Consider the following 23612-nt stretch of genomic DNA (forward strand, 5'->3'; position numbering starts at 1 on the left):
TCAGAGTAAAGAACTCTGCTGAAATGGATAGGGTTGGCAAACACACACCTAATTACCTAGTGTTTCCAAAACTGTTATAAATCCTCCTGAGCCTCCTTTTCAGTACCCGGAATCTCAGGAATCATAATTATTTCCTGTGAGAATTCCATTGTGAATGTGCTGAGTGTGGGAGAACTCTAAAGCATTAGTGAATCACTGAAGAGTGACAAAAGACTTGTATTACCACCAGCGTATCTTTATGGTTACTTATTAAATCTGCTTTTTTGGCAATCTGTAGTGAGTTAGTGTAGTGAGCTAGATTTCAGGAAACGGAAACTTGTGGTGGACGTTTCCTAAAGCTATCATCACTTGTATGAAACTACTCAATTTACAACCTTTATTGCTTATGCTAAATTAGATTTATCATAAAAAATATAACATTTAAAGTGTTTCAAGAGATAGAAGAAAGTAAGGTGTTGCCCAGAATCCATGCCAATTAACTAAGAAATAATTTTTTTGTCAAGTATGATTGAACTGGTGTTAATGTTATTTATTTTTTTATTTTTTTTTATTTTTTATTATAGCATGGTGCAGAACTACCAAAAAAAATAACAAGATAATATATCTGCTGAGGGTCTCTTTATTCATAGATATCCAGCAAATTCTGCGTTTTTCTAAGTGCCTACTTATTATAGCTAAACTAATGTTTCCTTAAACATATAAAACCAAAGATTAGTCAATACTAATCTTGACCTCCTTTGACCACATATAGCATATTTAAAGATATTCTGTTTTTCCTTTAGGAACTAACTGGTAAATTGCCTAGAGAATACCCTTTAGATCCTGGAGAGGAACCGCCTACTGTACGCAGAAGAATAGGAACCGCATTTAAACTGGATGAGCAGAAGCTACTTGCAAAGGGAGAGGTAAGTGTGCTGTGTGTTCATCGTATAGTAGGTACCACTGATACACGTTGCTTTTTATGTGTGTAAGAACTGCACTGTTAATGCAATTGGTGAATTACCTTGTAAAGTCACAGGATATTACCAAGATTTGGTGTTTGTTGGTTTTAGGGTTTTTTACATTCTCCAAGTCTGTTTGAAAGTGACACATTCGAGTTCAGATTGTGTTCTGAGAATCCCTTATATCTGTCTGGAGAGCTTCAAAGAAAGATGAGTCATGGTAGTACATGCTGGTACTTTTAAATTAGAAGCTTCTGTGCGATATTTGCTTTAAATTAAAATGTGATGGGAAGTATGCTACTAGTTTACTCTAAATAAAAAAAAACAACAAAAAAAAACAGTTGAAGTCACTGACCATAAGAAATAGAACCCACCCACTGCAATGTATTCTATGTCCTTTCAGGGTTGTTTAGTGACCTGGAATGTAAAGAGATCCATTTCAATAATGTGACCAATACAAAGAAACATTTTCTTAATACTCATGTATTGTTGAGATGTTTATTTCACAAATGACCTTTTCAGAGCTCTGATTCCTTAATATGTGTGGGAATTCCATTCTTTATTGAAATGGGAAGAAATTAAACATAACTGCAAATCACAGCTTCTCATTCTGAATTCTATTTTACACAAACCTTTCTCAGGCTACAAAACCGGCTAGTTTATCACAAAATATTTGTAACTAGGTGTATTATACATTCACGCTGTTATAATATATGTGTTTTTAATACATTTGCAGCTTCTAGCACAAATATTGAAATCTTTACAAACAATCTGTTTATTTTTCCCATCAGCGAGTTTTGTAACGTCGCTTTGGGAGTGTTCTGGTATGGATTGTTATATCACAGATGTGGAAATATAAAATTGCAAGTCTCAGAGTTGATCATGGAAGTGTTTCTCATGAATATCATTAGACACTTGTGACCACTGATCATAGTGAAATGTTTGTTTACTCTAGAGTCTAGAATCTTACTGGTTGAGAGGAATATCTTGGCAAACACACGTAATCTCATCTGGTTTATACTGTTCCGCCAAAAACTTGCACAAGGATGAAGCCCATGATTTGAGTTTCAAATCCTATACAAACTTTTTTTTTTTTTTTTTTATTAAGATAACTATTCTCATTTATTTTTAACAAGTCATGAGAATTGCATAAAAGGAATCAAATTTAGACTTCACCTATTATATGAAATTAAGAATATATCATTTGATATATTACTCAAAGTCTAAATGTGATTCCTTTAACACAATTCTCAAAACTCATAATATAAATCTATACATACATATATCCAGTCTGTGTGTCACAGACAATAACTGTCCCTTTTTTCTCCTAACATTCTGTGGTTACGGGAACTGAACCGTGGCTGTAAAAATAAATGAGGCAGCTTTTTAGGACAGGAACTCATAGAAAGGCCATTGTCTGGGGTGACTTATTAGCCTCCAGACATCATCAGTTGTTTGGGTTACTGTGTTTCTCACCAATTAATCAGGTTTAGTCATGTCTTTTATAGAACAATGGAGAAATGGTTACAAATATCCCAATAGCCAAGATGATCTGTCTCTAGGCATGGGTACAGTCCGTGTGTTTGTGGAAAGGTTTTCTTTTCTGTATGTTTATATTCTTTTTGGATGTTTGATAAGTTTGTGTTATTTGCAAGATAAATCAATGTAGAAGACAAAGTTGTTATGAGAGTTATACAACAAAGTTAAACATGGAATTTGATCATTGTTATAACTTGGTCTTTCTGGAAATCAGAGCAGATATTGATTTAGCTAGTTCCTGACAAAGTTTGACAATTCCTTTAGTAATACTATCTTCTTGGTAAGATGATCCAGATATGACACAGTAAATGATATTGTATGGAATGTGCTTGCAGGTTTTTAAGGTGTGTGAAAGTTCCTTCTTGCCCAGATGTATTCTGGTGTTGAATCAACACTGCCCATATATTGTTCGCCTGCCTAAAGAGTTGCTGTAGAGAATCTGTTTCCTTACGTCCTCTTGATTCTCCAAACTACCTAGACAAACCTGTAGAAGATACACAGAAGCTTCCGTAGCATTGCTTGTGTGAAAGAAGACCCAACTGTTTGCAAAATACCCATCATTTCCATTCATGTATTTAAGTCCGAATTATGTGCCTTTAAATCATTCTGTTGGCCCTCCGATTGTAGCTGCAGGTGTACAGGCAGTTCAGAAGTTGAATTCCTCTGGCTCTTGGAGGATTTAAGGACTCTTTCATAGTTGTCTTGTGATGGATGAGTACTGTGCTGACTCATATAAGGTTACTGTATTTTAAGCCTTATTTTTGGGAGGTGTCATTTCTCTGGATCACTGAGGGTTGCTTTGTGTGTTTGACTAGTAAACAGTGAATTGTGAATTTACAACCAAATTGCAAGATTTATACCATTTTACAAAATGCAAATGATGTTTAGTTAAACCATTACAAACATTATTTGTGATTATCAGATGCTATGAATATTTGTAAACCAAGACTTTTTTTTTAGCACCCAAGACAAAAATATGATTTTGAAAATAAAAAAAAGCATATGGGTACACTCACTCATTTACTGGAAAATTAAAGTGCAAATTACGTCACACAAAGTATCTTTTGTTTGGGGGTTTTATGTCAGATTTTGTTGTAGCCGCTTATGTTGGCCTTTATAATTATTACTAACTTTCATACTGCAGTGCTTTTTAAAACAAAAATCCTTCCGATTTGTAAAATTGATGAACTTCACATATTGCGTTTGTGTTATAGCTGTCTTTATATTGCACAATGAATTACAATTGGTGTCAAGTTACACAGTGTGTCATGAAAACATTAAAGTTAACACTTCGAGTGTTTTAGAGGGTGAGGAATCACTTGGTGTAAAAACAAATACAATGTCTTGTAGCAGTAAGAGCATCAAAATGAATGCATTCAGTGGCTTCTTGTGCACCATTTACAGTGCTGGTTGGTCTGTTCATGCACCTTATGGGTGTTCTCTTGTTGTAGGAGGTGGAGCTGGAGCGACTGGAAAGAGAATTCGCAATCCAGTCTCAAATCACGGAGGCAGCTCGGCGCTTGGCCAGTGACCCTCATGTTGGTAAAAAACTGAAAAAGCAAAGAAAGACCTCCTATCTTAACGCACTGAAGAAACTGCAGGAGATCGAAAACTCTATCAATGAGTACCGCATCAAGTCTGGGAAAAAGCCCACTCAGAGAGCATCTTTGATTATAGATGGTGAGGTTCTCTGATTTTTTTTTTTTACAATGAAAGTCTTACATGGTCACATTGTGAAAGAAGCAAAAGTGTTTGATTAATTAGCAGTTCATGGCTATGTATATTTACTACAGTGCAGTACAATTTAAACCTACATGTTGTCGTGCAGAACCCTATTGAACCATTAATGTTATACATTAAGATCATGGATGGGTTTTGGGCTGCTGCTTTTTTTTTTTTTTTTTTTTTTTTTTTTTTGGCACATCTGTGCATCCCAGACAAACCAGAGTATTTGTTATCTTGCAGTTTTACTCTGTAGGATGACATGATTAAATTGCAGTTAAGTATTCTGGGTGAGGATATACATATAAGACTCAATAGAACATATAGGATTGTTATAGTGATCAGACAATATTCATAACCCCTTGCATATTGTATAGAGACAGTCTGACATGCATTTTGTAGTGCCTGCAGACATCTAGGTGCATAAATATTAAATCAAATCATTTCTTTACAGAGGCAAATCTTGGTAGCGAAGACAGCTCACTTTCCGATGCCCTTGTTCTAGAAGATGGTAAGTACATTGTTTGTATACTTTTTTCTATTTTATTATGGAAATAATTTGAGCGTTAGTTTAAAGTTTTTTGTTTTTTTTTAAACCTAAAGTATATAGAGCACAAACTATAACCATGTACAGTTTTGAATCTTAAACCATAGATCAAAGACAGGATATTCACTGTTTTGTTCCTGTATTTAAAAAAAATAAAATAAAATGTTGTAACAGAATGATGGACATTTAGATGTTTAAAGCATGCGTGTGTATTTGCATTCTGGCTATTGTAACAGAAAAGTGGGCAAATGTATTTATTTTTATTTTTTCTATGTATTTTTAGAGCATGTGAATAATATTAAAGGGTTTTTAAACTACTTGTATTTTCATGTTAAATGACTTTTTTTTTTTTTTAAATAATAGTAATAAACCTTACCTAGACCAACAAATACAGCCTTTACACAGCTATTTGGGAACCCTGGGCAAAATTCCTAAAACATTAACAGGGAACACCCCCACTTCCACTGTATCCCTTCAAGTGGGCAATTTAGAGAGGGAGCTCTCCAACCCTGCCACTAATTGGTTACAACTCAATACTTTAACTGGTTCTTGTCATCCAATGTTATTATAATTTCAATGTTACTGTTGTATATTTTTTGTATACAGTATCACTCTCCCCTTATTTGGGTTTCCCCCCTCTGTATAAGTTCCGGACTGGACACCTTTATTCCTGCCCCTTCCCCAGCTGTGCAAGACCAATTTTGACCTCACAATGAATCCACACTTATAGATATAAAGAAAAACATGTTTATCCCAATCATAGAAGTGCATCAATCATACCCTCCAGGACACCCAACCACCAAAACTCGGTTCCAGGGCACAACCACAGCACTGTTAAGGTGTCATATTGTACACAAACCATGTATGTACGTGACTAGAAATGTATATCACACTTCTAGATGTCCAAAATTTTGTATTGTTCAAAATTTTGATAAACAGAATAAAAATTTTTAATAAAAAAAACACAAAAGAAAAACCCTGGAGTCCAGTGCCAAGTCTCCTCAATGTCTTCATGTTGATGGATAACAAACAAAAAGTGCTGTACTGCACTAGGCATAATTCACTTGCTGCATTTGGAAAATCCATTAATCCAGAAGGAACTACCACCTTAATTTCATTAGTTTATCTCTTGAATCCTATGAATATTGCACAGTGCAGGACAGCACTTTTCATTTACTGTCCACCAACATGAGCAAACTAAATGCATCTAGGAAAAATGTATCCCAAGTCACATGCTAGTCGTGCCTAATGCACTATTGATCATCAGAATTGTCCAGCAGTTGGAGAGCTACCTGTGGGACTGTCCTTCTCTGGTCATTAACAATGTGCAGGTTAAATAAATAGTTCAAACTGTGAGTAACGTGCACATTAAATAACTGTTATTAAAACCTTTCCTTGGATAATGTCCATGCTAGTTAATTGCCTTTGTAATACAGATATTTTCTTGTAAGATTCAGTTGGTAGATCTGTGGCAACTTGTTTCTGCAGATTTGCCAAGTACAGTAAATTGCTTGAACTACAAAGGACTACTGCCTGGTTTAACCGATGCAAATAAAAGTTCCCTTTTATTAAATTCTAGTCTGCTTTTTACTGAGTTTTCCATCCAAGGAAGTTAGACGTTTTGCACATATACTTTAGAAAATTCTAAGGGAGACATTTATCAGAGTATTACAGGCAGTTCTGTTGTTTTTTTTTTATTATTTTTTATTATGTCCCAATTTAAAAATTTTGTTTTTCGTATCTTGCTTTTTCATGCCCTAACCATAATTTTTTAATGTGTTGATTTTTTTTCTTTTTCTTTGAAATGCAACATATTTATCAATCTTCCTGACATTTTTTTCCTGCCAGAAAAGTGCTTTTTTTATTTTTTATTTTTTATGCCTCTTTGTGCTGGTCCTTTTTTAAATGGATATTTGTGCAGAAAATGTCAGGCTGAGAAAGCCCAACATGTTTTAGACCATTTTTACAGCAATTTAATAATTATGAACAGATTAGCGACAAAACTATAAAGCACACTTTTATTAAGATCCTATTTATTAAGTGTATTTGTGGCAGTTTTTATATTAAGGGTTAAAATTATATGCAACAGAAAACAACTTTTACAACAGCTACAAATCTATCTTTTGACTACGCCTAATGACAGTACAGTTAATTACTACAAGTGCTAAAACTGGATATTTACTGAGGCATGAGGCAAATTGTTAGTGGTCACATACAGTGACATTCCTAGTGAGCTGCTCTCTAACCCGTTTAATCTGTGCCTGTAGATGCTGAGGATATCCTCACACTTGCACTGCAAAGAAAGGTACCTGGAACTAACTGGAGTGTTTCCTGTTCTCCTTGTTCAGAGGATTCTCAGGCTCCCAGCATAATGTCTCCTATGCAGTCACCCCACAAAGGTCTACCACCAAGACCTCCATCCCACGGTAGACCTCACCCTCCACAATCACTGGATGGACTACGGCAGTTACACTACCAGAGAAATGACTATGACAAGTCTCCTATTAAGCCCAAGATGTGGAGTGAATCCTCCTTGGATGAACCTTATGAAAAAGTAAAGAAAAGATCTTCACACAGCCATTCCAGGTACCTGTTGTGTCTCCTGATGTTGGACTTGTAAAAATCTCTGCCACCTTTCTAATATAGAACCTCTTCAGTATTCGACTCTTTACTGAAATGCTAGTTGGACATCTGGTCAGTAATTTCTCTGCACATTAGGGGACCTTGCTGAAAACATATGAACTTTTTATTTCCATTTTGTTCCAACCTCATATTTGGTTGGTTGTTCTGTAACATAGTGGTAAACCAGTGTCACACAAGCATATGTTTCTCGACTCCATCACTCTGTGGATTTATTATAGCCCAGTGGAAACTCTCTAAGCAGCTGCATAAGCCAATGGTAAAGCTAAACAGTCGGCCAAACCTTTAACATGGGATGCATAACAAATATTTTTTTTTATATATGACCATAGTAAGTGGTGAAATCTAGCCTCCAAAGTTATAGATTAAAAACAAACAAACACATATCCTATATAAACCATTCTATATTTTTTGAGGTTTTCATATTGAATTATTTGGTATATTCTATAGAATAGATAAATGCTGGAAGAACAGTACTTTGAATGCTTTAATTTTATATAACCAATTTAGTGCTTGATACATCATACGTTGCTTACCTGGACACAGCAAAACTAAAGAAATAAAATGATGATTGTATGTATATGTAATAAGTGACTCGATTAATGAAGGAGATGCATCTCCTTCATTTAGTTATTAAGAACTTTTGGTTTCATATTCATGTGTCTTGCATTGCAGTAGCCATAAGAGGTTTCCCAGTACAGGCAGCTGCTCGGAGGCAGGCGGTAGTAATTCTCTACAGAACAGTCCAATCCGGACACTCCCCCACTGGAATTCTCAGTCCAGCATGCCATCCACACCAGACCTGCGAATCCGCAGTCCGCACTATGTTCATTCAACCAGGTAAGACTGACATGGTATGTAGGATTCACTGTGTGTGATAGCTGATAGCATAGCTTTAATAATGGTCAAGTTGGTCATCTTGTGATAAAAATACCTTAACAGAACCTCATTCAGGCAAATCCCTCATTCTAAAAGTTGTGACATGTCAGCAGTCCTGAAGTCTGGTCAGGTTTGTCCAACTGTTGAAACTCAAATTATTTTTATATTCCTCATTACAGGTCTGTGGACATCAGCCCAACCAGGCTGCACAGCTTAGTACAGCACTTTAGACACCGGAGCTCAAGCTTGGAATCACAAGGAAAACTTTTAGGATCTGAGAATGACACTGGGAGCCCTGATTTCTATACTCCAAGGACTCGTAGCAGTAATGGCTCTGATCCAATGGACGACTGTTCCTCTTGTACCAGCCATTCCAGCTCAGAGCACTACTATCCAGCCCAAATGAATCCTAATTACTCTACATTGGCAGAGGACTCTCCCTCTAAGGCCAGGGAGCGTCAGAGACACCGGCACAAGTCTAATGGAAACCTTGTATCCTCCAATTCAGGGAGTATGCCCAATCTGGCTGCAAGAAATGGAACCGGGCACCATGGTGTCTACCTACATAGCCAGAGCCAGCCTTCATCTCAGTACAGGATCAAAGAGTATCCTTTGTACATTGAAGGAAGCTCAACACCAGTGGTTGTGCGCAGCTTGGAAAATGACCAAGAAGGTCACTACAGCGTTAAAGCACAATTCAAAACATCCAACTCCTACACTGCAGGTGGGATGTACAAAGAAAACTGGCATGGGGATGATTCAGTAGACTCTGTAAGGCTCACTCCATCTCGCTCTCAGATTGTAAGGACTCCATCACTTGGAAAAGAGGGCCATGAAAAGGGCCCAGCCAGGACTGTGGTGTCTGATGAGCTGCGGCAGTGGTACCACAGGTCTTCATCCACTCACAAGGAGCACAACAGACTCTCACATACTAGTTCCAACTCATCTGATAGCAGTTCCCAGTACAGCATGTCTCAAAGCACCTTTGTGGCACACAGCAGGGTTACAAGAATGCCTCCGGTGTGTAAAGCAACAACAGGTAAGAAACCAATCGAATGAACCAACGTAACCGCTTTCTCATCAGCAAACCTCTTCATTAATCACACACACAGAGAGGGCATGTTTTATGACAGTGTGACAATGTAAAAGATTCATTTTACAGGCAATCCATAAGCTAAAATTTCCAATCTTGAAATTTAGGATGTCAAATTATGGTCAAAAAGGGCATCCTTTTTCTCTGGTGCTCAATATTTAGAAGTATATTTTAAAAAACGAAATGAATGAAACTAGAACTTGTGGAAACTTGACAAGTAAAATGTATCCAAGCACACTGGTATTGTTTGATATACTGCAGAAAAAGGAAAGGTAGGATAAGAATTATATTTCAAGTATAAAGTGCTCTTTATATAGGCATAGTACACATCCGAATTTTAGCATATAATGCACTTTATACATTCAAATATTTTTATAAGCGCATAACAGATATAATTGAAATTGTATATAATTCTGATAAATGTTCTGTCAACCCCCTGATTTTCCGTTATACAGTTGTTTTTTGTTCTGATTAGGTCTTGTGCTGTTCTGTTATCTTGTGACCTAAGTCGATAACTAACTCCTCAGTCATTGTACTGATACAGAGATTTTTTTAAAGCTTGCTCAGAAGTGAATAAACACTGGAACAATGTTCAACATGTCCAGCTTTGAACACAGATTGAAGTGTCTTACAACGCAAAATTGGTCAAAACACTGAACAAACGATGATCATTGATGCTTCTTCATGTCTAGAAAGCACCATCTGACTCATTTGTTAGTTAGCATTTCATTAAAATGTAATATCTTGCTGGATCAGCCGGGATGAGCTTTTACTTGGCCAAGTATTGTGTGAAATCTCAGGGGCCCATGGCCCCCTTTTCTGCTTTTTGTTCCCACCACCCTTCCTAAGTGGGTGGTCTGCTGTGTGTGAGATGGTTAACACCAGGACATTCTTCTGAGATGAAGTGCACTCTGCACATTCACTGTCCTGGGCATTCAGTGTACAGAGATCATTATTATACAGCTGGCTTTGATATTTTTGCTGTCTTTTCCCCCCCTTCCTTTAACATAACTTATTTTATTGAATTGTTGACATTCAACATTCAGTACATAATTTTAGATAAAATATTTTAAGTAAAAAACAAAATACAAAACCCTTGCGATGTATACAAACAGTTTTATGTTTATGGGTTTATAACCTATAGTCATATAGGGGGGGGAAATCTATTTCTATATGCATTTAATTGTATTTTCTTACATTTTAATATTTGAAAAATGGCTTATGATCTCTGTTCTGTCTTTATTACCTCCACATTTAGCCACCATCTTTGTAAACCCATCTTGTCAGCAAAGGGTTAATTTGATCAAAGGGATCCGTGATTCATTCCCTGCATCTTAAATACAAACATGTGGGTTTTTTCATTTAGCTGTAAATTTAAAACATATAATTAAGTTATGAGACGAGGCGGTGTTAATTCCAAAAGTGTATTTTGAGAGCAGGAAGAATAAGTCAATTTCTTAATATATTTGTTTTGCCCAATCGCACATCATAATTGGAGAATTCATGAAATATTTTAGTAGCTGAGGTTCCTGTGGTGCTTTTCCCAAGATCCTTTCAAAGGTTTCCTGGAAGCCACATATTAATGTTATTAACCAAATCGCAAGTGTAACTGAATACTTACATGTTTCCATAGCAACCTCCATACCATGGTTAGTCATGCATTGGAGGCATGTACTCTGCCATCTCTCACAATCCCACCGCAAACACTGGGGATGGGTACATTGTACACAGGTTGTGTGTTACTTGAAGGCTGTATACTGAAAAAGCATTTATGTTATTAAAATGTTAATGAGAAGAAAATGTGTAAATCTGTTCTACAGATACATAATTGAAAGCACCTAAATGTAGTCATGAAACATGTTGTGGAAGCTGCCAGTGGCCCAACTAGCTAGGGCTTCACCTTAAGGCTGTCTCTCTGCTAGGGATGGTATGGAATTATTTAATTATGGAGCGATGTAAATAGCCCAGATTATCTGTGCCTGTTTAATATTGAATGGAAGGACCCTTCCAGATACTATACCCACTTCAGTGAGATGAAGCAGTTGCAGCGTTTATTTAATAAATAATTCTAAAGAAATCATTACCTGGTTACAGCTAAGCTAGCTACATTCTCCGTTTGTTTTTTGGCAATTTTTTTTTTCTTAACCATACCTCCTGATTTAGTTTCAACCACAAAATTAAACCCAATCATGGCTTAATTCATGGTTCAAATCTTTTCATTTCGCTCACCTTTGTTTAAGCAGCAATCAGCCCAATAGTTTACATAGATAATTATAATATTCACAAGTTACTGTGGAAGTCACACTGGGAAGCAGCAGCCATCCTGACCTTGCAGTCAGGAAACTGGAATGTTTAAAAATAACTCTGACAGAAGGTTATCAGACATGACTCCTCAATTTGTCATTTAACATTGGGGTCTTTCTCAATCGGTGAGTAAGCAGTGTTTTGCTTTTTCTGTTTTTTTTTTTTTTTTTTAAATGCAGAGAAAACAGCATTTGAACTGCAGTGGATATATTTCTATATTTTTAAAAATATTTTTAGAGGTTTATTTATTTTACTGACCTCTTCTAAAATATTTTTGCGTCAGTAGTTTTTTATTCTTGGCTTAACAGTTAAACCAACCAAAGTTCAGCAGTGACACATAAACAAGGGACACTACAAACATTTTACCCATTACTTGTTTGTTTGTTGATTTGTGGCACCTGTTGTACTTTGAATTTTATAATTTTGCCCACTTACATTTATTGATAATTTTTGTCTCTATTGAATGACAAAATCTAATACTTTTAATTGCAAAAAAAGGTCACTACATGGCTACCTGCTACCCTGTTTGTAATTCAGAAATATATAACGTTAAAAAATGTATTACTTACATCTGCATTTCCATGGAAATCATTCCGTTCGGATTCCCCTCCAGGTCCATCCTCTGATACTAGGAACCGGCTGCTAACGCTCAGCCAATTCTTTGCCTCCCAATGTTTTCAGAAGGTGAATTGGGTGCATGAAATCCTTACTACCTCTTAGAAATGAATAATTGATCGCTCGAATGTGCTTGTACACATTTTGTGTATGCCCATTAGTTATTGTTCTAGCTACAGTATCTCTAGTACTAGTGTTTAAAATTGCAGGAACTTTTCCCGACAAGGGGCAGCTCAGGATTGTATGCTGCTGTGGTCAGTAAAATGTGTGCATTCAGTTGGGAAATAACACTAGATCTCAGATCTTTAAATTGCAAAATTAAAATGTACCCATCTTAGTTAAATACTTTAATGTTCGTATTATAATAATATACCTTTTTATATAAAATTTTTTATTTAAAATGTTAAAGAAAAAATGTGTACACCTGTATGGAATCTGTTCCTAATATCTGGTTTTGTATACCCCACTCATTTATAGCAAAATACATACATTCACTGATTTTGTTCCCAAAAATCACACACATGTAATGGGAATAACATGATCCATGCAATTCTCCTTACATGGTGTACAATATAGACGCAATTCATACTATAGCATCACCAAATCTATTAAGCTATACATGCATGGCTTAATAAGGCAATATTGTCCTGCTTACACACTAAAGGAGGAAGCACTCAGATCGCTTGTTCTGTGCATATTTCCCCCTTTTAGCTGGTAATTCTGTTTTAGCCTTACATGGCAAGATGAACTGCACACCACTTTGCAAACTACAGGTGTGCAGTTTGTCTTCTAGTACATTTTGTAAATCCCCATGTGGATTTTTGGACTTGACTATATGTACCCATGGTCACCCCCTTCAAATATGCATATAATACAATTACAAACATCTTCGATTAATTATATAAAACTCACCTAGACCTACAATGAAGCAGTAATCCACATTTTAGGAAAGCTCTGGGTGGTGGCCAAAATGTTGTTGTAGTCACAAAATATGCCCTAGTCAGTCCAAGATGGCTAATTGCTATGATTTTTCACTCTTTAAAAAATCCGAAAAGAAAAATGCATTTTACCTGCAAAGCTTTGTATGGTTATAGTACATTTCCTGTAAGGAAATTAGGCCTGAGTCAATTCCTTGGGAATTTGTAAAGTCAGATATGTAGGTCAGCCTCTTAATGAAATGAATGAATTGTAGCGGACATATTAATGTGATTGGAATTTCCAGCCCAGCTCACACACACTGCACAGCCCAGAGAGGAAACAAACGGAGTAAATCATTCTGGCTTTAAGATTTTACAAAAGTGAACTGGTCTGGAGCCATACTGAGAGAGATGGTGTCTGGATAGCAATATTTAAACCCGAGAGAATTCTATTTTATTAGTAAAAGTACTTTGAGGCCATGATCTATTGCTCAGTATACAAGGTGTGCAAAGGATTTCTTCCCATACATCAGACGTGTTTTCAAACAATTTCTGGTTATTGAGAGGTTTACCAGCAAGCCAGATCTTTGAGTTCCATTCGAAGACTGCGTGACTTAAACATTTTCATTTACATATTACACATTCCCAGAAAGGTGTCATTTTTACTATTTCTTTCCTGTACTTGTTTATGCAGCATGGCGTGAACATTTGACCTTTTTTATTAGTTTTGTCAGTTTTAACTAGCCAGTTTATGGTTGCCGTCCTGGACTTATATTTGTTTTCTCAAGCTAGATGAATTATATCGTTGCAGTATGGTAGTAAATGATGTATTACCCTATTTTTTATTTTTGGATGTTGTATGATTATATTGCTTGCAGGTAGCACTCAACAATCCTAATTCTAAGTAACCATGCTCCACCATTGGCACACGTACAAACCCCCCTCATTCCCTCATTAAATTATCTTGGCATATCATGGAGCAACAAGATCCAAACTGTGTAAAAACTAGATCTGTGTGGGTATTAAAACATACTTACAGAAGGACTTTCTTCAAGAAGGAGAGACTTAAGACCAAAATCCATTACAGGGTTATTTTATCTCACGTAAATATTATATATTAACATAGTGTTGTACACCAATTATTGATATAGTGCACAAACGTAAGCCAGGGTGCACAGTAACCAAACCCTAGTAAAGCACTTACAGATTGACAAATGAAAATATTTATCATAATTTAAACCAGTTCTCAATAAGCACTTAACTTAACTCCAGGTTATTGATACATTTGGGTGATACCTAAACAGCTGCTGGATTTTGAAAGTTGTTTTATGTCAACCTGTTTAAGGACCACTATAGGCACCAAGACCACTTCAGCTCAATTAAGTGGTCTGGGTGCCAGGGCCCACTAGTTTTAACCCTGCAGCTGAAAACCTATGTTTACACTGCAGGGTTAATCCAGCCTCTAGTGGCTGTCTCACTGAAAGCCACTAGAGGCCGCTTCCGCATTGAGTAATGCTTTCCTATGGGCTGTTTGAATGCACGCATGCGCAATGAGAGCTGACATCGGCAGGGGAAGGCCGAGGGAGCCCGGCGCTGGAGAAAGGTAAGTGGCTGAAGTGGTTTTAACCCCTTCAGCCCAGTGGGGGGACCTACTGACCCTATAGAGCCAGGAAAACGAGTTTGTTTTCCTGGCACTATAGTGCTCCTTTAATGTTTCCCTAATATTACTCTTACAGAGTCTTACAGAGATAACCAGCAGGCGACATTTTCGTCTGCTAAAAGTAAAACAAACAAAATACAACCATTTAAATAAAAGGAACACTATAAGGTCAGGAACACAAACCTGTATTCTGACCCCATAGTGTTAAAACCACCTTCTAGCCCCGCCTGGCCCCCTCTTGCCTCCCTAAATCTTAATTGTATTCAAGTCTGCAGGTGGTGCATCTGCCGCCATTTTTTGCCTCTAACCTGCCTGCTATCTGCTGACATAATCAGAAGTGGTGGTCTGAGCCAATCACAATGCTTCCCCACAGGATTGTCTGAGACTGTCAAGGAGGCAGATCAGGGGCAAAGCCAGCACAAGTCAAACACAGCCCTGGCCAATCAGCATATCTTCATAGAGATTAATTGAATAAATGCACCTCTATAAGGAAAGTTCAGCATCTCCATGCAGAGGGTGGAGACACTGAATGGCAGTACTACACAGTGTGCAGCACTGCCCCAGGAAGCACCTATAGTAGCCATCTGAGGAGTGGCGAGTGAAGTTATCCCTAGGCTGTAATGTAAACACTGCATTTTCTTTGAAAAGAGTGTTTACTGCAAAAAGCCTGAAGGGAATGATTATACATAGAACAAATACAATATGCTGTAGTTGTTCTGGTGACTATAGTGTCCCTTTAATCTGCAATCCTAAACTGTACTATCTATATTTGGATAGGTCTCCAATAGTCCCACAGATATGGAAGAATGATACAGAAACATAGCATAATATGATAGCTACAGATTCAAGGCAAAAATCTGAGTCCTTTATTTAGCAATGGTTTCAATATCAACTAAGCACATTTGGTAGCTACCCATGAAAGCCCCCAAGGCCATCTTAATTTTCATTCATTTACTTTTGCAACAGTAACAGGATCATTGTTCCCATTCTAATCCTAATGAAACTCCAAATACAGCCTTAATTAGTAAAAATGTAATCTCCAAGTAGCAATGGTTTGAGTTCCTTTGATTTAAAAAAAATCTCAAAAACTCTGGCTAATTTAAATGCTTTGATTTTTGGAATGTGACTTCCTCTCAAGACCAGGAAACATTCTTGAAATGTAATTTACATGAAAATGTGATTTATCTCACTTGCTATTTTGATGTGCCTAAGATGAAAGGTTATGATTTTGACTAGTATTCTGTATTTTGACTAGTATGATACTTATAGCAGAAAAATGAAATAAAGCCAAAAATGGTGGATATGAGACTGAATCAATGGTAACTATTATTTGAAACAGAATAATGACATTCTATCTTTCATTGCTGTTGAAATGCACTTATCATCTAGACTGCAAGCTCGTTTGAGCAGGGTTCTCATCTACCTATTGTTCCTGTGTCACTGTGTAATTGTCTCATGTATTGTAAATTTTATCCTCTCTTTGTAAAATTGTAAAAAAAAAAAAAAACCTGAATAATAATATTTAAAGTATTAAATAAATTATAATAATGTTCACTTCAGTTGGAATCCAGTAAAGTAAAACGGGGCAAGTCAGGAACCCATGATGACAAGCAAAACCATGTATTTTAAATATCAGAAAATATAAATGCGTAAACTAGACAGATTTTCTCCACATGAGTGGAATACAGATTCGAAAATGCCCTCCATCAGAATTTTCTATCTGTAATGAATGTTTTGCCTTTTTATAGGCGTTTTGGAAACAAGGATTTTACGCTTGGTTTCAGGCATTTCATCAATAATGTCTTTTGAGTGGAATGTTCAAACGTATGTTTTCATCCTGCTCCACTCTCACAGTTTTTGACCTTTCTTCTATATATTTTTTTCTTTTATTTTCCACTGCAGCTGCCTTACCTCATGGTCAGAGGAGTTCAACGCCATGCAGTGATCACACAGCCACCCCCCCTAGCAGTCCTCACCATATATTAACCTGGCAGACTGGGTAAGTCCTTTTTGTTGATTGACGATTAGCATTCCCTTCATAGCTGACTGATTGCACATCAAAGGACATTCCTTATTAAGTGTTTCATTCCAGTACCATGTGTCGGATGCTTACATCATTTAAGAGTGCTTATGGTGATTTCCTTGGTTCTTGTGTTGATCAGAAATATGTAAAGAACCACGTGGATTTCTTTCAATAATTATCTGATGCAAATATATAATTAAATGTAAATTACATGTATAAAGATTAAGTTTAGAGCAGGGTTATGATGGGTAGAATTCAGTTGGCAAACATTTGTCATTGGTGAAGTGATTTCCTTTATATTCTGTATGTCAATAAGCTGGGCAAAATATAATGCTATAAATAAGATATTTGTTGTAAATACTACCAAGTTTATTTACCAAAGTGAGAATACAAAGTTAATTAAAATTGGATTTTAAACACTATAGGGTCAGGAACACAAACCTGCATTCCTGACCCTATAGTCATCTAGTCCCCTTAAATATAGTAAAATCTTACATTTATTCCAGTCTGCTACTGGCTCTGCCCTTGATCTGCCTGCTTGGCTGACATCATTAGAATGGTGTTCTGAACCAATCACAATGTTTTCGCATAGGATTGGCTGAGACTGTGAAGGAGGCAGACCAGGGGCAGAGCCAGCACAAGCCAAACACAACCCTGACCAATCAACATCTCCTGTTTTGAATCAATGCATCTATGAGTAAAGTACAGTGTCTCGATGCAAAGGGTGGACACATTGAATGACAGTACTGCATACTGTGCAGCATTGCCCCAGGAAGCACTCTTGTAGCCATCTGAGGAGTGGCCAGTGGAGTTATCCATAGGCTGTAATGTAAACACTGCATTTTCTCTGAAAAGACGTGTTTCCTGCAAAATACCTGAAGGAAATGATTCTACTCGCCAAAACAAATACAATAAGCTGTAGTTGTTTTGGTGACTACAGTGTCCCTTTAAGGTCAAAATTGCTGAACTAGAAAATTTTCTAAGTTGGCTAATCTTTCACTTTGACTACCCTGGCCTTAAATTTTGAATTCTCACTTTAGCAAATAAGTCTGAATGTCTTGTTCGATGCGACTGAATTTTGGGATCCAGTGTTGTCTGTTTTCCATATGTTTTTGAGAAGGTAGGTTCTTGGCTATGCTTCAATCCTTTAAAGTGGATAGCATTTAGAATGTCTTTTTTGGCCTCTCCGTTTACTTAACATTAATCTTAAATCATCGCCTGTCCACTCTAATGTACTGTAATGGAATATTTGTAAAAACATAAACCTTTGTCAAATGTAAACAGGCATTCATGGAATTCTTACCATACGAACCTTAATGTTAACTTAAATAGCAGGCAACCTATTAAACAGGGAGCCACGAGTGCCTTCTTTAATCCTATAAATAATGATTAGGGCCTCATCTGCTCATTCATTTTATATTTTTTTATTTTACAAATTGGTTTTCGGATTGACCTTTGTTTTATCTATACATACACAATTACATTTACAAGGGGTGGGCAAGTAATAGAAATGCTACATGAAAAGGAGTTTGTGTTTGAAGTAACTAAATCCCAGTTACAAATGCATCTGCAGCAGTGAGTCATATTAGGCTGATTGCCAATATACCAGCTAATGAGTTCTAACCAGCAAAACTTTGAAACGCATGCTTTGAAAGCAGCATTAGGTAACTAACAAAGTTCCAAACAGGCCGGATTATTGAACATGATGTTGAGGACAGAGGTAGAGAGATAATTCACTGTGTAGCTGCTGATACACCTCTCTGACCCCGTCTTGGCAAAAGCTGCATATATGTATGTATTGAGCAGAAATAAGACCCATAATTTCATAAACTGAAAAATAGATTTCACTGCTTTTATCTTTGGAAGTACTGAAGGCATTTTCCATGTTGAATGGCTAATATCCCATTATTTACAGTCAGAATGTTTATGACAAGCTGCTCCGGGGAATGGTTGAAGCTATGTTAAAGAGAAAGTGTGGTCCCAACATTAGTCATTGAGAGTAATTTATAGTTGGATAGCTCTGTTCTTTTGTCCACCCAGCTATGCATTTTTTTTCTGTATGTATGTCAGCAGATGTTCCATATTACACAATTATCACCATTCAGATTTTGTTGATAAGCCTACCTCTGTTTTGGAAATGTGAACTTGTTCTGAATGGCAAGCCTACAACATAACACACAACATCTACTTCAGCTCAGGTAGGGTAAAACGGTCACTGTAATTGCTAATGTAAACACTATCATATTGAGGTTTTTACATCTTAAAGGGACACTACAGTCACCCAGGCCACTTCATCTCAAAGATGTGACCAGGATAGAGTGGATCTGTCCTTTTTAATCCTGCAATGTACTAGAGGTGCTTCTGCTGCACTAGCAAAGTAAAACTCTGTCACGTGATGCAAAAGCCCATAGGAAAACACTGAATACAATGCTCTCCTATGGGGAAGCTTGAATGTGCGGTGCTCGATGTGCTTGTGCACTGGTTCCCCAGTATTCCTCTAAGAGGAGCATTGGATTGGAGCATCGCAAAGGAGGCCATGCCTCCTCAATGACATCACCAGAGTCGAGAGGTAAGTAGTGCAGAGGGAGTCTTGGTGCTGGAGAAAGGTGAGCATAACATTTATATTTTTAATGGCAAACTGGACTTTAATACAAGTAGGGACAGGGGCACTATTGCATTTGGAATACAAGTTGTATTCCTAACATTATAGTGTTCCTTTAATATCTTTCTGTAAACCTGTTAACAAATGTTTCCTTACTATTGCTCTTTCTGGAGGTAATCATCTCTATATTTGTGTGAGTTGTGTTTTCTAAGATACTAATTATGAGATGCTGTATTTGAGTCGCTATCCTTTCCAGACTGAACTAACATGATCTCTGCCTCACTCTGTCTTTCCAATTCATTCCTATGCTTCCCTGTGCTTAGAGAAGCAACCGAAAACTCACCCACTCTGGATGGGTCTGAGTCTTCCAGTCTTCAAAGTACCGATGACTAGAGGTACTGTATAATGAAAATAACCTAACCGATGTGGTCACCTTGTATCTGTGCATGTTCCGTTACCATATCTCGTGTCCACATAGCTTAGTTATTTTCCATTATTGTAAATCTTGGTTTTATACTTGCATATTACATGAGTGCATTGTGAACTTTGTTGCATTTCATTTTTTTTTTTTATTTAATTTCTACCTAAAGTAATAAATGGTTATTGTTTAAATCTCTTTTAATGTTTGTTGATGCTTTATTTTGTTATTGCATGTGATACACGTAATAGATATTCAAACAGTGATGTAATTCTGATTTGTAATTTTAGATTTGTGTAATAATGTTAAATGTTAATGTATAGATCTTAAAGGGTCCCAGCAAAGCTATTAGGACAGCACATGTTCCATTGTGGAGTGTAATATTTAATAATCACAAAATTTGAGCATGCTACTTTCATTCCAATGAACTGCAATACATATGACATTTTTGTAGACAGTTTTTTAATAAGACAGGATTGTTATCCTAGATTTTAACCTGTCAAGATCTTTTTGTTACATATGTTTAGCTTCATAGTCAGTACATCTTTAATGGGCAGAAAACTATGAATTTTTAACATGATTTCAACCCGCTTTATGGCTGCATCCTTGTTTTTTCAAGGTTGCCAACTGCCCACAATTGTATTGTGTATTTAGATTCCAATCCGATTCCTGTGCCTATGTTTTCAGGCTTGGTCACTGGAGTTTGAATTCAAAGTGAATCTGAAATTTAACCAAACTGGAGCAATTCAGCTATACTTTCAGTTCAATGGCTGTGGCCTTAAATGGGAAAATCCCTTTGAATTCACCTTGAATGCTCACTTTAGTAAATAACCTTGTTTGTGTCTCAAGTTGTTCCGCAGTATTTACAAGACGTCTGTTATATATCTTTTTGTTTCTTACCCCAGGAGCTATGACAGCTGCTACCTTGACTCTGCCCTGTATCCAGATTTAGCTGATGTCCAGTGGTATGGACAAGAAAAAGCCAAGCCTGGGACTCTCGTATAAACCGCTTGATCACAGCAATGCCATTTGAAGATCACCTCACTGCCTCTCATTTGCCTTACCCAGATGCACTATCATCCCACACCAGCTTCAGCTACAAGCACTTTTCATTCTGAAACTTACCAGTGAGGGAACCCAGTGGAAACCCGGCCAGACCATACATCTAGTATTGGAGACTTCATTATGGACAAACCTGTCCTCCTATCCGCATATACTGAGAAACTGTGAAAGACTTATACCCTTGTACAGCTGGAGTCATTTTGTACTAATTGGGAATAAAACCATCACTGCTTAATCACTATTAATATCATTGTGCAGAAGTGAAGATTTTAATAGCAAAGATCCAGAATTAAGGCCAACTTAGCACTAGTAAAAAGTGACTTTTTTTTTTCTTTTTCCTGTGGAATTGAAATTTTAATATTTTGACATAATTTTTTATTTTCATTTTTCTAATGGGCATAGAAAACAAACAAACAAAACGGACCAGTTTGGGATGTCTTGGAAATGTGGTCTGTTTTTATTCTAACCAAAGATGAAATATACATTACATCTTCAAACGTACAGCGTTTCAGTGCTAGAATGAAGGCAATTTTTGGGTATTCTATCTTTGCGCCACAAGACAGTTATCATGTCAGGTTAACAGGACTAAAATATCTGGGGGAAACAAACTGTTTGACATTGACTGGGGAGCTCACTAGTCTATGCACCTTTTTAAAATGACCGTATTTCGGTATGACCTGTAATATCTAAATGTTAGAAAACTGCTGGTTTACTCTGCAGTGTGAAACCTCCACACTGTGACAAGTTCTCTTATGTAGGGCTTGTGATGCATAGGGCTTCCTAGGCAAATCATTATTTATCTGTTTGAGGGCTCAAAAAGGAATCTCAGTACCAAGACTTTTCGTATGTGTTCATATACAAACATAACTAAAGCACTAATGTAGATCAGAGATAGCTAGCATTGGAAATACACAAGTTATTACCGATTTATATAAAAAAAACTGATCATGGGAACTTTGTCCACATTTTTTAACCAACAGGGCTTTTTTCACAAGATACTCTCCAGTGATGTTTGTCCGTACAACATGTAAAATCATAATGGGTAGAACCTTTTTTCTTTCTTAGACTAGAAAAGAATGCAAAAATACAATCCCTTATATACCCTAATCAGTGGATTTACTCTGACAGAGAAACACCATAAACTGGTATTTAGCTATACTGAGCAAATCTACCTTTACGTTTGGTACCCAAATGGTAGATGTACACAGAAGTAAATATGCTTTTTTTTTTTTTTCTGCTCAAGTCTCTGGTATATAATGAGCTTTTTTCTTTTTTTTTTTTAAACCAAGTAGGACGTTTCATTCCAAGAATATAATACTATTATTTCCTATGTTTGACAGACCTTGTACATCTTCAATACTTTAGTAAAAGCTTTAGGTCACCAAGTACCTGGAAAGCTGTGTTTCACAAGAGAGAACAAGCGCTAACCTCAACAAACGGTACTAACTTGTAATATATTAAAGGCCCAGTTGAAAGTTTTAAAAATGCTATTAATTTTAACACTAACCAGTTTTGTAAAGGTTTCCAAACTGGTATTTTTGTATGCCCCATGTATATTAAGCCAGTTGTATAGAACAGAAAGCACTGTATAAAATTACCACATTACTAGTGTCCTTGCGATACATCCATGACTTCTCTCCCACCAGCAAATGCTTGATCTTCTAAACTACAAATCCTGAGTAGGCGATGGCAGCTGGGCATGTTAAGTAGGAATCCAGATTTTTTTTTTTTTTGTGGAAATTATACTAGAATACAAATTACGTGTTCTCCGAAATTCAAAAAAGGAATAATTTTTACTCCTGTGCATTGTAGTAGCAGGCTTGTAATACATCACGATAGATTTATTTAACAAATGGGTGACCTATCCCCTTAACTAATATCACGATGTAGCTCAGGTGCGTGAATCTAAAATAAGCACAAGTTGGTTCAGCAGGTAGATCTCGGAGTCTAAGTTTCAAATCTAAAGGAAAGCAGTGAAAGAAACTAGCTGTATCGGCTGGTGTCCACGTACCCTTGTGATCTGGTTGGGTGTCCATTTGAATCTATTCCTGAAATCTCTCTGTGTACAACCTTTATAGGATAGCCCCATAGTGGTACAGCTGCATAGTCATAGGTTTAAAATGCTTGGCTTTGTGTTTATAAAAAACACATGCTTCCCTGTGGCTATCTAAATTCTTCGAGCTTTTCCAGGTGAGATTGGTGATATTACACTCTCAAATAAATCACGTTTAGTAAAATACATTTTATATCAATAAGAATTCTTAATCTAGCAAAAATGATTTGTGTATTCTCAACATGCATAGCCCAGAATGTACCTGAAAACTAGCCATTACCTCCTGGTTACATCATTTAGTACTTTTTAACTATACTCTGTCCAGTTGGGATGGAGAGGTGTTCTACTGTTCATGATTAGCCTGATAGCATCCATAGAAACTTGGCCAAGGCAATTGTGACTACAATTAATACAATGGGAAGAGACTGACCTTTCGCTCGAAGAGCTGCTCTTGAAATGAACCATTTAATGTTAAGATTTAATAACTAAAATGCTAAACTTTTACTGAAAAAGAGAGAGGTTGCAAGTTTCCTTATAATGTGCTAAAATAATTTCTCAATACTGTAGTGCAGGTAATCCATTGTTCCTGATTGCTCC

The 23612-nt window shown here is 36.7% G+C and overlaps 1 protein-coding gene across 6 annotated transcripts in view; it reads left to right on the forward strand.

The window, feature by feature from the left end:
* Nucleotides 1-23359, forward strand: part of FRMD4A (FERM domain containing 4A) — a 419083-nt gene extending 395724 nt beyond the window's left edge. For 3 of the 6 annotated variants that reach the window (XM_063448212.1, XM_063448207.1, XM_063448213.1), the window contains exons 16-23: nucleotides 783-905; nucleotides 3932-4160; nucleotides 4657-4713; nucleotides 7017-7335; nucleotides 8065-8229; nucleotides 8448-9307; nucleotides 16760-16856; nucleotides 20806-23359. In XM_063448212.1, coding sequence (XP_063304282.1) covers nucleotides 783-905; nucleotides 3932-4160; nucleotides 4657-4713; nucleotides 7017-7335; nucleotides 8065-8229; nucleotides 8448-9307; nucleotides 16760-16856; nucleotides 20806-20905 — 1950 coding nt within the window. In that variant the 3' untranslated portion in view covers nucleotides 20906-23359. Of the gene's footprint in view, nucleotides 1-782; nucleotides 906-3931; nucleotides 4161-4656; nucleotides 4714-7016; nucleotides 7336-8064; nucleotides 8230-8447; nucleotides 9308-16759; nucleotides 16857-19805; nucleotides 19878-20805 lie in introns of all 6 variants that reach the window. The other 3 variants (XM_063448209.1, XM_063448211.1, XM_063448210.1) reach the window with 3 other exon arrangements.
* Nucleotides 23360-23612: the final 253 nt, after the last annotated feature.

This window comes from Pelobates fuscus, chromosome 3 (assembly GCF_036172605.1).
Source record: "Pelobates fuscus isolate aPelFus1 chromosome 3, aPelFus1.pri, whole genome shotgun sequence".
NCBI classification, from domain to species: Eukaryota; Metazoa; Chordata; class Amphibia; order Anura; family Pelobatidae; genus Pelobates; species Pelobates fuscus.